Consider the following 14,173-nt stretch of genomic DNA (forward strand, 5'->3'; position numbering starts at 1 on the left):
ATGCCATTTAGCAGACGCTTTTATCCAAAGCGACTTACAGTCATGTGTGCATACATTCTACGTATGGGTGGTCCCGGGAATCGAACCCACTACCCTGGCGTTACAAGCGCCATGCTCTACCAACTGAGCTACAGAAGGACCACATGATGATGAAAATAATATAGAAATGCCTCAGCATGTTCTATTCTATAATATTTCTATGTTATCTGTTGGAACTGAACAGTGTGTGGTGCATCATATCCAGACCTTGTCCGAACGTGTACACGTTGCCATCTTTAGTGAGGGCAACAGAGAACTGAGTTCCACAGGACACCTTCTTGATGCCGAGGCCACAGAGAACGTCCACCTTCTGTGGAACAACAACAACGTGATTCACACACAACTGGAATATGACTTGGTGAAGTGGCGCTGCAAGAGACAATATACACAGAATATACACAGAATATACACACTATACTATAGACAGAATATACACAGAATATACTATAGACAGAATATATACAGAATATACTATAAGACAGAATATATACAGAATATACTATAAGACAGAATATAAACAGAATATACTATAAAACAGAATATAAACAGAATATACTACCGCCAGATTATACAACCGCCAGAATATAAACAGAATATACTACCGCCAGAATATACTACCAACAGAATATAAACAGAATATACTACCAACAGAATATACTACCAACAGAATATAAACAGAATATAAACAGAATATACTACCGCCAGAATATACTACCACCAGAATATACAACCGCCAGAATATACTATCGCCAGAATATACAACCGCCAGAACATACTACCAACAGAATATACAACCGCCAGAATATACTACCGCCAGAATATACAACCGCCAGAATATACTACCGCCAGAATATACTACCGCCAGAATATAAACAGAATATACTACCGCCAGAATATACTACCGCCAGAATATACAACCGCCAGAATATACTACTACTGTACATACCTGAGGAACACACCTAGAGTCAACACTACCGTACATACCTGAGGAGAGGACTTGGCGGTAGAATTCCCCAGGCCCAGTTTCCCGTAGTCTCCGTCTCCGAAGGCCCAGACCATCATTCCATCGACGGAGACGGCTACGGTGTGATTCAGACCACACGCCACCTGGGAACCGGACAGAACCAGACGTGGGTCAGGTGGTTCAATACCTGAACTGTGTTTGACGTGGTTTACCTGACACAACGAAACCAAATGCTTTCAGAGAATGTGTTTTTTATGCTGTTATATTGTGATTGTTAGTGTATCTCACCTGTCCGACCTGGTATCTGTTAGTGTATATTACCTGGTATCTGTTAGTGTATATTACCTGGTATCTGTTAGTGTATCTCACCTGGTATCTGTTAGTGTATATTACCTGGTATCTGTTAGTGTATATTACCTGGTATCTGTTAGTGTATATTACCTGGTATCTGTTAGTGTATATAACCTGGTATCTGTTAGTGTATATTACCTGGTATCTGTTAGTGTATATTACCTGGTATCTGTTAGTGTATATAACCTGGTATCTGTTAGTGTATCTCACCTGGTATATGTTAGTGTATATTACCTGGTATCTGTTAGTGTATATTACCTGGTATCTGTTAGTGTATATTACCTGGTATCTGTTAGTGTATATTACCTGGTATCTGTTAGTGTATATTACCTGGTATCTGTTAGTGTATATTACCTGTCCGACCTGGTATCTGTTAGTGTATATTACCTGGTATCTGTTAGTGTATATAACCTGGTATCTGTTAGTGTATATTACCTGTCCGACCTGGTATCTGTTAGTGTATCTCACCTGTCCGACCTGGTATCTGTTAGTGTATATTACCTGGTATCTGTTAGTGTATATTACCTGGTATCTGTTAGTGTATATTACCTGGTATCTGTTAGTGTATATTACCTGGTATCTGTTAGTGTATATTACCTGGTATCTGTTAGTGTATATTACCTGGTATCTGTTAGTGTATATTACCTGGTATCTGTTAGTGTATATTACCTGGTATCTGTTAGTGTATATTACCTGGTATCTGTTAGTGTATATTACCTGGTATCTGTTAGTGTATATTACCTGGTATCTGTTAGTGTATCTCACCTGTCCGACCTGGTATCTGTTAGTGTATATTACCTGGTATCTGTTAGTGTATATTACCTGGTATCTGTTAGTGTATATTACCTGGTATCTGTTAGTGTATCTCACCTGTCCGACCTGGTATCTGTTAGTGTATATTACCTGGTACCTGTTAGTGTATCTCACCTGTCCGACCTGGTATCTGTTAGTGTATATTACCTGGTACCTGTTAGTGTATCTCACCTGTCCGACCTGGTATCTGTTAGTGTATATTACCTGGTATCTGTTAGTGTATCTCACCTGTCCGACCTGGTACCTGTTAGTGTATATTACCTGGTATCTGTTAGTGTATATTACCTGGTATCTGTTAGTGTATATTACCTGGTATCTGTTAGTGTATATAACCTGGTATCTGTTAGTGTATATTACCTGGTATCTGTTAGTGTATATTACCTGGTACCTGTTAGTGTGTCTCACCTGTCCGACCTGGTACCTGTTAGTGTATATTACCTGGTATCTGTTAGTGTATATTACCTGGTATCTGTTAGTGTATATTACCTGGTACCTGTTAATGTATATTAATAATAATAATAATAATAATATATGCCATTTAGCAGACGCTTTTATCCAAAGCGACTTACAGTCATGTGTGCATACATTCTACGTATGGGTGGTCCCGGGAATCGAACCCACTACCCTGGCGTTACAAGCGCCATGCTCTACCAACTGAGCTACAGAAGATATTACCTGGTATCTGTTAGTGTATATTACCTGGTATCTGTTAGTGTATATTACCTGGTATCTGTTAGTGTATATTACCTGGTACCTGTTAGTGTATCTCACCTGTCCGACCTGGTACCTGTTAGTGTATATTACCTGGTATCTGTTAGTGTATATAACCTGGTATCTGTTAGTGTATATTACCTGGTATCTGTTAGTGTATATTACCTGGTACCTGTTAGTGTATCTCACCTGTCCGACCTGGTACCTGTTAGTGTATATTACCTGGTATCTGTTAGTGTATATTACCTGGTATCTGTTAGTGTATATTACCTGGTATCTGTTAGTGTATATTACCTGGTACCTGTTAGTGTATCTCACCTGTCCGACCTGGTACCCCTCCAACGCAGTGACCTTCTCAGGGAGCTTCTTGTTGGAGGTGTTTCCCAGCCCAAGCCTGCCATAGTCCCCGTTCCCGAAGGAGAACAGCCTCCCATCAGCGGTCACCACCGCGGAGTGCTTGAACCCGCAGGACATCTGACCACAGAGGAAACGTGGATGGACATGGGAACAACAGCCAATCAGAACAAGAGGCATTTAAGAACCTCTACATGACAGTAGACTACAGTCTATTACAGTAGAGATACTGACCTGTAGAACCTCTACATGACAGTAGACTACAGTCTATTACAGTAGAGATACTGACCTGTAGAACCTCTAAATGACAGTAGACTACAGTCTATTACAGTAGAGATACTGACCTGTAGAACCTCTACATGACAGTAGACTACAGTCTATTACAGTAGAGATACTGACCTGTAGAACCTCTACATGACAGTAGACTACAGTCTATTACAGTAGAGATACTGACCTGTAGAACCTCTAAATGACAGTAGACTACAGTCTATTACAGTAGAGATACTGACCTGTAGAACCTCTACATGACAGTAGACTACAGTCTATTACAGTAGAGATACTGACCTGTAGAACTATTGTAGAACCTCTACATGACAGTAGACTACAGTCTATTACAGTAGAGATACTGACCTGTAGAACCTCTACATGACAGTAGTGTCACGGTTCATGAATCCACTGCCTCTCTCTTTCTCTTTCTCTCTCTCTCTCCTCTCGACCTCTCTCTGTCTCTCTCTCTCTCTCTGTCTCTCTCTGTTTGTGTGGGCGTGGTTCCCAATCTCGGCCTGATTGTCTGCGCCAGCTGGAACCACTTATCTTCCCTTTATATGTTCTGTAACCAGTGTTTCTTGTTGTCAGATCGTTGTTACTTCCCTGAGGTTGTGTCGTGTGTCTGTGCTCTTCTCGCCGCCCTTGTGTGGATTATCTGCTGTGCTATCTTCCTACCCATCCGGACACACTCCTGGATTTCTCAGCACGCTATCATTGGAAGATGCGCCCTAGTCCCTGGGTCGGATTCCGTCTGAGTACAGTCTGTCTGTCCTGTGCTGCTGTAAACTGTATTCATTAAACCATCGTTGCTTGCATCTTGCATCCGCCTCTGTGTTGTCACAGAACGATCTGACCATACCATGGATGCAGCGAGTTCAACGAGTCTGACCGAATTCATTTCCCCGCAGTATCACGAGAATGGATCAACAAGAGGAGAACATCTCCAGCACAGATCGGGCAGTACAAGCCCTTGCGACGCAGGTATCCCAGCTGATCCAACACTTACAACATCTGAGGGGTTCCGCTGCGCCACCTACACCGGCAGTTCAACCCGTCCGCCAGAGCCGGATTCCCAGCCAGAGCCACGGCTACCGACACCAGAGGGTTATTCAGGTGATCCTGACTATTGCAGAGCCTTTCTTACGAGATGTTCCATGCATTTCTGTTGCAGCCACGGACCTTCAACCGTGAACAGTCTAAGGTAGCATTTATACTCACACTGCTATCAGGCAAAGGCTCTTTGGGGAACGGCGGTGTGGGCTAACCAGGACCCATGCTGCACCTCTTTCCAGACACTCTCCGAGGAGATGAGAAGGGTCTTCGATCGGGCCGTGGGGTAGGAGGCGGCCAGACTACTCGCTGACCTTCGCCAAGGAGACCGTTCAGTATCGGAATACTCCATCCACCCGCACTCTGGCCGCAGAGTGTCAGTGGAACGAGGAGGCGCAGTGGGACATGTTCCTGCATGGGCTGGAGGACCGGATCCAGAAGGAGATTTATGTTCTGACCTTCCCAGGAGTTTAAATGGACTAGTGGAACTAGCCTGAGGGTCGACGCTTGGTCTGAGTCAGATACTGTCCGAGCATGCCCTAACAGACCGTATAACGACACGAGGACGGGCATGCCAGCGGCGGGAACACGGCCAGTTCAGCCTCCGCTCACGAACCCATGCAGCTGGGAGAGCTCGCTCTCCCGGGAAGAGAGGAGAGGCGGAGATCCCAAGGACTCTGTCTCTACTGTGGTAGAGCGGGCCACTTTATCCACTCCTGCCCGGTAAAAGATCAGGCCCGGTAGTAAACATGAGGCTACTATCGGGTGGGTGTCACCACAAAGAAGACCTCATCATCTACTCTCCTCCCGGTAAGACTAAGATGGGCCACCCACACGCACGACACCCAAGCCTTACTGGACTCAGGAGCAGAGGGTAATTTCATGGACTTCAAGCTCGCTCACAAACTCCAGATTCCTATCACCTCACTCACGCACAAGATATCCGTCAACGTCTCAATGGTCAAGAACTCCCCAACATTTCTCACACCACTGAACCTATCACACTCATCACTTCTGGCAATCACACTGAGACACTATCATTTCTACTCATGGACTCACCCCTTGCACCATTAGTTCTCGGCCACCCTTGGCTCACCCAACACAACCCCAGAGTTGACTGGGGTCATAATTCTATATCCATGTGGAGTAACAAGTGTCTTGAGTCCTGTTTAGTGTCTGCCTGTTCGTCTGTGTCTGATTCTGTGTTTCTAGAGGAGGCAGTGGATTTGTCTAACGTGCCCGTTGAATACCTCGACCTGAAGGAGGTGTTCAGTAAGTCCCGTGCTGCTTCTCTTCCTCCGCATCGTCCCTATGACTGTGCAATAGAATTATTGCCAGGTGAGTCTCCGCCTAAAGGCAAGTTATATTCACTCTCTGTTCCTGAGAGGGAGGCTATGGAGAGATACATCTCTGATTCTCTGGCATCTGGATTCATTAGAACCTTCCTCTTGACAGCGGGGGCGGGGTTCTTCTATTACAGGGAAAGAAGGACTGTAGATCTCTGCGTCCTTGCGTTGATTACCGTGGGTTGAATAACATCACAGTGAAGAATACCTATCCCTTACCGTTGATGTCCCTCAGCCTTTGAAAGGTTACAGGGAGCATCCGTGTTCACTAAGTTGGATTTACGTAATGCATATCATTTGGTTCGTCATAAGGGGGGGGACGAATGGAAGACCGTTTAACACCCCCAGAGGGCACTTCGAATATTTGGTCATGCCTTTGGGCTATCCAACTCCCTACAGCTATTTTCCAGGCAGAGATCAATGACGTGCTGAGAGATATGATTGATCAGTTCATATATGTTTACCTGGATGACATACTGATTTTTTCTTCTTCTCTCCAGGAACACGTTCTATTACGGCCAGACGAGTGCTTCAGAGGTTGTTGGAGAATGGACTTTTGTCAAGACGGAGAAATGCATTTTTCATGCACAATCCGTTCCATTCCTAGGTTACATCGTCTCGACTGAAGGTATTCGCATGGATCCTGACAAGGTTAAGGCTGTGGTGGATTGGCCAAGCCCAGATTCCCGTAAGGCCCTACAGAGGTTTCTGGATTCGAATTTCTAATGACAGTAGACTACAACTTTAGTCAGATAGTCGCTCCTCTTACCGCCTTAACTCCCCAGAGTGCCGTTCAGGTGGTCCGATACAGCCGAGGCTGCATTCGCCAAACTCAAGAGCCGCTTTGACTACAGCTCCCATCCTCATAGATCCTGATCCCTGTCAGTTCGTAAGTAGAGGTGGACGCCTAGAGGTGGGGGTAGGTGCGGTACTTTCCCAACGTAGAACTCTTCTGACGACAAGATGCACCCTTGTCTCCTTTCCCATCGGTTATCACCTGCGGAACGCAACTACATGACATTGGCAACAGAGAGTTGTTGGCAGTGAAGTTAGCACTGGAGGAGGGCGCCATTGGTTAGAGAGGGTTCGGGGTACCTTTATAGTTTGGACCGATCACAAGAATTTGGAATATATCAGAACCGCTGACCGTACTCAACCTCTAAAGACAGGCGCGGTGGGCACTCTTTTCGGACGATTGACTTCTCTCTCTCGACAGCGGGTTCCAAGAATGTCAAACCCGATTCCCTTTCTCGCATTTTTGACCATTCGAACGCCCATCCACTCCCGAGTGCATCCTACCGTAGGGACCCTAGTGGTATCCACACTCACATGGGAGGTTGAATCGAGGGTCAAAACGGCCTTAGAAGGGGTAACGCCTCCGCCCTGCTGCCCGCCTAATCGGTTGTTTGTCCGGAGGGGTGTCGGTCCGATGTTATTCGGTGGGGGCATTGCTCCAACGTAGCGTGTCATCCAGGAGTCAGCCGCACTAGCTTTTGGTTAGACAACGCTTTGGTGGCCACTGATGGCTCGTGACATTCACAGTTTTGTCTTGGCTTGCTCGGGTTTGTGCCACTGGGAAGACTTCTAATCGACCCCCAGATGGGTTACTCCAACCGCTGTCGGTCCCTTCGAGACCCTGGTCCCACATCGCGCTAGATTTTGTTACCGGCCTCCCGCCTCCCAGGGCAAGACGGTGGTGTTGACCGTGGTGGACCGGTTCTCTAAATGACAGTCATTTTATTCCCTTGCCTAAATTACCATCTGCCAAGGAGACAGCGGTAGCTGTCGGGATCACGTCTTTCGCTTACATGGCCTGCCGATGGACGTAGTTTCTGACAGGGGCCCCAATTTGTGTCCAAGTTTTGGCAAGAGTTTTGTAGGTTACTGGGAGCGAGTGTCAGCCTGTCTTCAGGGTTTCATCCCCAGAGCAACGGTCAAACGGAGAGGGCCAACCAAGATTTGGATTAGAGTGTTGCGATGTTTGGTTTCTAAGAATCCTCTTCCTGGAGTCAACAACTACTCTATGGTTGAGTACGCTCACAACCGTTGCCAGTGGCAGCTACGGGTCTCTCTCCGATACTGAGTGTAGTTTAGGTTACCAGCCACCTATCTTTCCCAGTACAGAGTCCGAGGTCACTGTTCCTTCCGCTCACGCTCATCCAGAGGTATTACACGCATGGAGCAGAGCCCGTGAGACTCTTCTCAGGGTGGGGCGCGCTATTACAGTAGAGATCGCCACCGGTCGAACCTCTACCTCCGGTATACGTCTGGCCAAAGAGTGTGGCTTTCTACTAAGAACATTCCACCGATCCGTTAGAACAAACTTGCCCCCAAATTTATCGGCCCGCTCAAAGTCACCAGGATCATTAGTCCGTGGCGGTCCGTAGAACTTCTCCAGCATAGAGAATTCATCCTACCTTTCATGTGTCTAAAATAAAACCTGTGTTTCAGGCACGACATTAACCCGCCGGTCCCGGTTCCCCCGCCGCCACGACTTGTTGATGGGGAACCCACCTTTTCTGTCAATTGTATTTTGACTCTAGAAGGAGGACTGACCGGATTCCAGTACCTGGTGGACTGGGAGGGTTACAGCCCGGAGGAGAGAAGTTGGGTACCTGCTAGGGACATTCTGGATCACTCCTATCGATGATTTCAATCGACAGGTATTCGCCTGGGAACGCCAAGAGGCGTTCTAGGGGGGTATTGTCACGGTTCATGAATCCACTGCCTCTCTTTCTCTTTTCTCTTCTCTCTCTCTCTCTCTCTCTCTCTCTCTCTCTCTCTCTCTCTTCTCGTGTTTGTGTGGGCGTGGTTCCCAATCTCGGCCTGATTGTCTGCGCCAGCTGGAACCACTTATCTTCCCTTTATATGTTCTGTAACCAGTGTTTCTTGTTGTCAGATCGTTGTTACTTCCCTGAGGTTGTGTCGTGTGTCTGTGCTCTTCTCTCGCCGCCCTTGTGTGGATTATCTGCTGTGCTCCTTCCTACCCATCCGGACACACTCCCTGGATTTCTCAGCACGCTATCATTGGAAGATGCGCCCTAGTCCCTGGGTCGGATTCCGTCTGAGTACAGTCTGTCTGTCCTGTTGCTGTTGTAAACTGTATTCATTAAACCATCGTTGCTTGCATCTTGCATCCGCCTCTGTGTTGTCACAAGTAGACTACAGTCTATTACAGTAGAGATACTGACCTGTAGAACCTCTACATGACAGTAGACTACAGTCTATTACAGTAGAGATACTGACCTGTAGAACCTCTACATGACAGTAGACTACAGTCTATTACAGTAGAGATACTGACCTGTAGAACCTCTAAATGACAGTAGACTACAGTCTATTACAGTAGAGATACTGACCTGTAGAACCTCTAAATGACAGTAGACTACAGTCTATTACAGTAGAGATACTGACCTGTAGAACCTCTAAATGACAGTAGACTACAGTCTATTACAGTAGAGATACTGACCTGTAGAACCTCTACATGACAGTAGACTACAGTCTATTACAGTAGAGATACTGACCTGTAGAACCTCTACATGACAGTAGACTACAGTCTATTACAGTAGAGATACTGACCTGTAGAACCTCTAAATGACAGTAGACTACAGTCTATTACAGTAGAGATACTGACCTGTAGAACCTCTAAATGACAGTAGACTACAGTCTATTACAGAGATACTGAGAGAACCTCTAAATGACAGTAGACTACAGTCTATTACAGTAGAGATACTGACCTGTAGAACCTCTAAATGACAGTAGACTACAGTCTATTACAGTAGAGATACTGACCTGTAGAACCTCTAAATGACAGTAGACTACAGTCTATTACAGTAGAGATACTGACCTGTAGAACCTCTACATGACAGTAGACTACAGTCTATTACAGTAGAGATACTGACCTGTAGAACCTCTAAATGACAGTAGACTACAGTCTATTACAGTAGAGATACTGACCTGTAGAACCTCTAAATGACAGTAGACTACAGTCTATTACAGTAGAGATACTGACCTGTAGAACCTCTACATGACAGTAGACTACAGTCTATTACAGTAGAGATACTGACCTGTAGAACCTCTAAATGACAGTAGACTACAGTCTATTACAGTAGAGATACTGACCTGTAGAACCTCTAAATGACAGTAGAGATACTGACCTGTAGAACCTCTAAATGACAGTAGACTACAGTCTATTACAGTAGAGATACTGACCTGTAGAACCTCTAAATGACAGTAGACTACAGTCTATTACAGTAGAGATACTGACCTGTAGAACCTCTACATGACAGTAGACTACAGTCTATTACAGTAGACTACAGATACTGACTGACCTGTAGAACCTCTACATGACAGTAGACTACAGTCTATTACAGTAGAGATACTGACCTGTAGAACTCTAAATGACAGTAGTAGAACCTGACCTAAATGACAGTAGACTACAGTCTATTACAGTAGAGATACTGACCTGTAGAACCTCTAAATGACAGTAGACTACAGTCTATTACAGTAGAGATACTGACCTGTAGAACCTCTACATGACAGTAGACTACAGTCTATTACAGTAGAGATACTGACCTGTAGAACCTCTACATGACAGTAGACTACAGTCTATTACAGTAGAGATACTGACCTGTAGAACCTCTAAATGACAGTAGACTACAGTCTATTACAGTAGAGATACTGACCTGTAGAACCTCTACATGACAGTAGACTACAGTCTATTACAGTAGAGATACTGACCTGTAGAACCTCTAAATGACAGTAGACTACAGTCTATTACAGTAGAGATACTGACCTGTAGAACCTCTACATGACAGTAGACTACAGTCTATTACAGTAGAGATACTGACCTGTAGAACCTCTAAATGACAGTAGACTACAGTCTATTACAGTAGAGATACTGACCTGTAGAACCTCTACATGACAGTAGACTACAGTCTATTACAGTAGAGATACTGACCTGTAGAACCTCTAAATGACAGTAGACTACAGAACCTCTATTACAGTAGAGTCTATTATACTGACCTGTAGAACCTCTAAATGACAGTAGACTACAGTCTATTACAGTAGAGATACTGACCTGTAGAACCTCTACATGACAGTAGACTACAGTCTATTACAGTAGAGATACTGACCTGTAGAACCTCTACATGACAGTAGACTACAGTCTATTACAGTAGAGATACTGACCTGTAGAACCTCTACATGACAGTAGAGATACTGACCTGTAGAACCTCTACATGACAGTAGACTACAGTCTATTACAGTAGAGATACTGACCTGTAGAACCTCTAAATGACAGTAGACTACAGTCTATTACAGTAGAGATACTGACCTGTAGAACCTCTACATGACAGTAGACTACAGTCTATTACAGTAGAGATACTGACCTGTAGAACCTCTAAATGACAGTAGACTACAGTCTATTACAGTAGAGATACTGACCTGTAGAACCTCTACATGACAGTAGACTACAGTCTATTACAGTAGAGATACTGACCTGTAGAACCTCTAAATGACAGTAGAGATACTGACCTGTAGAACCTCTAAATGACAGTAGACTACAGTCTATTACAGTAGAGATACTGACCTGTAGAACCTCTAAATGACAGTAGACTACAGTCTATTACAGTAGAGATACTGACCTGTAGAACCTCTAAATGACAGTAGACTACAGTCTATTACAGTAGAGATACTGACCTGTAGAACCTCTACATGACAGTAGACTACAGTCTATTACAGTAGAGATACTGACCTGTAGAACCTCTAAATGACAGTAGACTACAGTCTATTACAGTAGAGATACTGACCTGTAGAACCTCTAAATGACAGTAGACTACAGTCTATTACAGTAGAGATACTGACCTGTAGAACCTCTAAATGACAGTAGACTACAGTCTATTACAGTAGAGATACTGACCTGTAGAACCTCTAAATGACAGTAGACTACAGTCTATTACAGTAGAGATACTGACCTGTAGAACCTCTAAATGACAGTAGACTACAGTCTATTACAGTAGAGATTACTGACCTGTAGAACCTCTAAATGACAGTAGACTACAGTCTATTACAGTAGAGATACTAAATGACCTGTAGAACAGTAGAGATACTCTAAATGACAGTAGACTACAGTCTATTACAGTAGAGATACTGACCTGTAGAACCTCTACATGACAGTAGACTACAGTCTATTACAGTAGAGATAGTGACCTGTAGAACCTCTACATGACAGTAGACTACAGTCTATTACAGTAGGGATAGTGACCTGTAGAACCTCTACATCTGTCGGTTCACGTACCTGCACCACCTCCTCTCCCTGCAGGGCTTCGATCTGTCGCGGTCGTCTCTGACGGTCACTGTTTCCGTGTCCCAGCTTCCCGTAGTCTCCGTCTCCCCAGCTGAACACCTCGCCGCTCTCTGTCAGCGCCATGGAGTGACCGTCGCTGCCACACGACGTCACCAGCTGGGTCACCACAAAGCCTGGGGGTGGGGATGGACAGAGAGACAGACAGAGAGACAGACAGCTGGGTCACCACAAAGCCTGGGTGAGACGGACAGACAGACAGACAGACAGACAGACAGAGAGACAGACAGACAGACAGACAGACAGACAGAGAGACAGACAGACAGGAGTGACCGTAGAACCTCTACATCTGTCGGTTCACCATCACAGACAGACAGACAGACAGACAGAGAGACAGACAGACAGACAGAGACAGACAGACAGGCAGACAGAGAGACAGACAGACAGACAGACAGACAGACAGACAGACAGACAGACATGTTGGAGCTACGGTCCCTTCCACTCTCTTCTTCACCATCACTACCTTTACAAGACTGGACTGGTAGTCAACCCTCTACTACTGTACTAACCCTGTTTCCTTATCAGTGAAAAGGAGAGGAAGGGGACAAGGAGAGGAAGGAGACAAGGAGAGGAAGGAGACAAGGAGAGGAATGGGACAAGGAGAGGAAGGAGACAAGGAGAGGAAGGAGACAAGGAGAGGAAGGGGACAAGGAGAGGAAGGAGACAAGGAGAGGAAGGAGACAAGGAGAGGAAGGGGACAAGGAGAGGAAGGGGACAAGGAGAGGAAGGAGACAAGGAGAGGAAGGAGACAAGGAGAGGAAGGAGACAAGTAGAGGAAGGAGACAAGGAGAGGAAGGGGACAAGGAGAGGAAGGGGACAAGGAGAGGAAGGGGACAAGGAGAGGAAGGGGACAAGGAGAGGAAGGAGACAAGGAGAGGAAGGGGACAAGGAGAGGAAGGGGACAAGGAGAGGAAGGGGACAAGGAGAGGAAGGAGACAAGGAGAGGAAGGAGACAAGAGAGGAAGGAGACAAGGAGAGGAAGGAGACAAGGAGAGGAAGGGGACAAGGAGAGGAAGGGGACAAGGAGAGGAAGGGGACAAGGAGAGGAAGGAGACAAGTAGAGGAAGGGGACAAGGAGAGGAAGGGGACAAGTAGAGGAAGGGGACAAGTAGAGGAAGGAGACAAGTAGAGGAAGGAGACAAGTAGAGGAAGGAGACAAGGAGAGGAAGGAGACAAGTAGAGGAATAGACAAGTAGAGGAAGGAGACAAGTATAGGAAGGAGACAAGTAGAGGAAGGAGACAAGTAGAGGAAGGGGACAAGGAGAGGAAGGGGACAAGTAGAGGAAGGAGACAAGTAGAGGAAGGAGACAAGGAGAGGAAGGAGACAAGTAGAGGAAGGAGACAAGTAGAGGAAGGAGACAAGTAGAGGAAGGGGACAAGGAGAGGAAGAGGACAAGTAGAGGTAGGAGACAAGTAGAGGAAGGAGACTAGGAGAGGAAGGAGACAAGTAGAGGAAGGAGACAAGGAGAGGAAGGAGACAAGAGAGGAAGGAGACAAGTAGAGGAAGGGGACAAGTAGAGGAAGGAGACAAGTAGAGGAAGGGGACAAGGAGAGGAAGAGGACAAGTAGAGGTAGGAGACAAGTAGAGGAAGGAGACTAGGAGAGGAAGGAGACAAGTAGAGGAAGGAGACTAGGAGAGGAAGGAGACAAGTAGAGGAAGGAGACAAGTAGAGGAAGGAGACAAGTAGAGGAAGGAGACAAGCAGAGGAAGAGGACAAGTAGAGGAAGGAGACAAGCAGAGGAAGAGGACAAGCAGAGGAAGGGGACAAGTAGAGGAAGAGGACAAGTAGAGGAAGGAGACAAGTAGAGGAAGGAGACAAGTAGAGGAAGAGGACAAGCAGAGGAAGGGGACAAGTAGAGGAAGAGGACAAGTAGAGGAAGGAGACAAGCAGAGGAAGGAGACAAGTAGAGGAAGGA

General features: G+C 45.8%; 1 protein-coding gene across 1 annotated transcript in view; it reads right to left on the minus strand.

The window, feature by feature from the left end:
- Positions 1-12,400, minus strand: part of LOC127919283 (probable E3 ubiquitin-protein ligase HERC1) — a 22,626-nt gene extending 10,226 nt beyond the window's left edge. The window contains exons 1-4 of the mRNA XM_052502797.1: positions 12,191-12,400; positions 3,197-3,352; positions 1,024-1,146; positions 247-349 (exon numbers count right to left, since the gene is read on the minus strand). Coding sequence (XP_052358757.1) covers positions 247-349; positions 1,024-1,146; positions 3,197-3,352; positions 12,191-12,322 — 514 coding nt within the window. The 5' untranslated portion in view covers positions 12,323-12,400. The remainder of the gene's footprint in view (positions 1-246; positions 350-1,023; positions 1,147-3,196; positions 3,353-12,190) is intronic.
- Positions 12,401-14,173: the final 1,773 nt, after the last annotated feature.

Source organism: Oncorhynchus keta, unplaced genomic scaffold (genome assembly GCF_023373465.1).
Source record: "Oncorhynchus keta strain PuntledgeMale-10-30-2019 unplaced genomic scaffold, Oket_V2 Un_contig_16230_pilon_pilon, whole genome shotgun sequence".
NCBI lineage: Eukaryota > Metazoa > Chordata > Actinopteri > Salmoniformes > Salmonidae > Oncorhynchus > Oncorhynchus keta.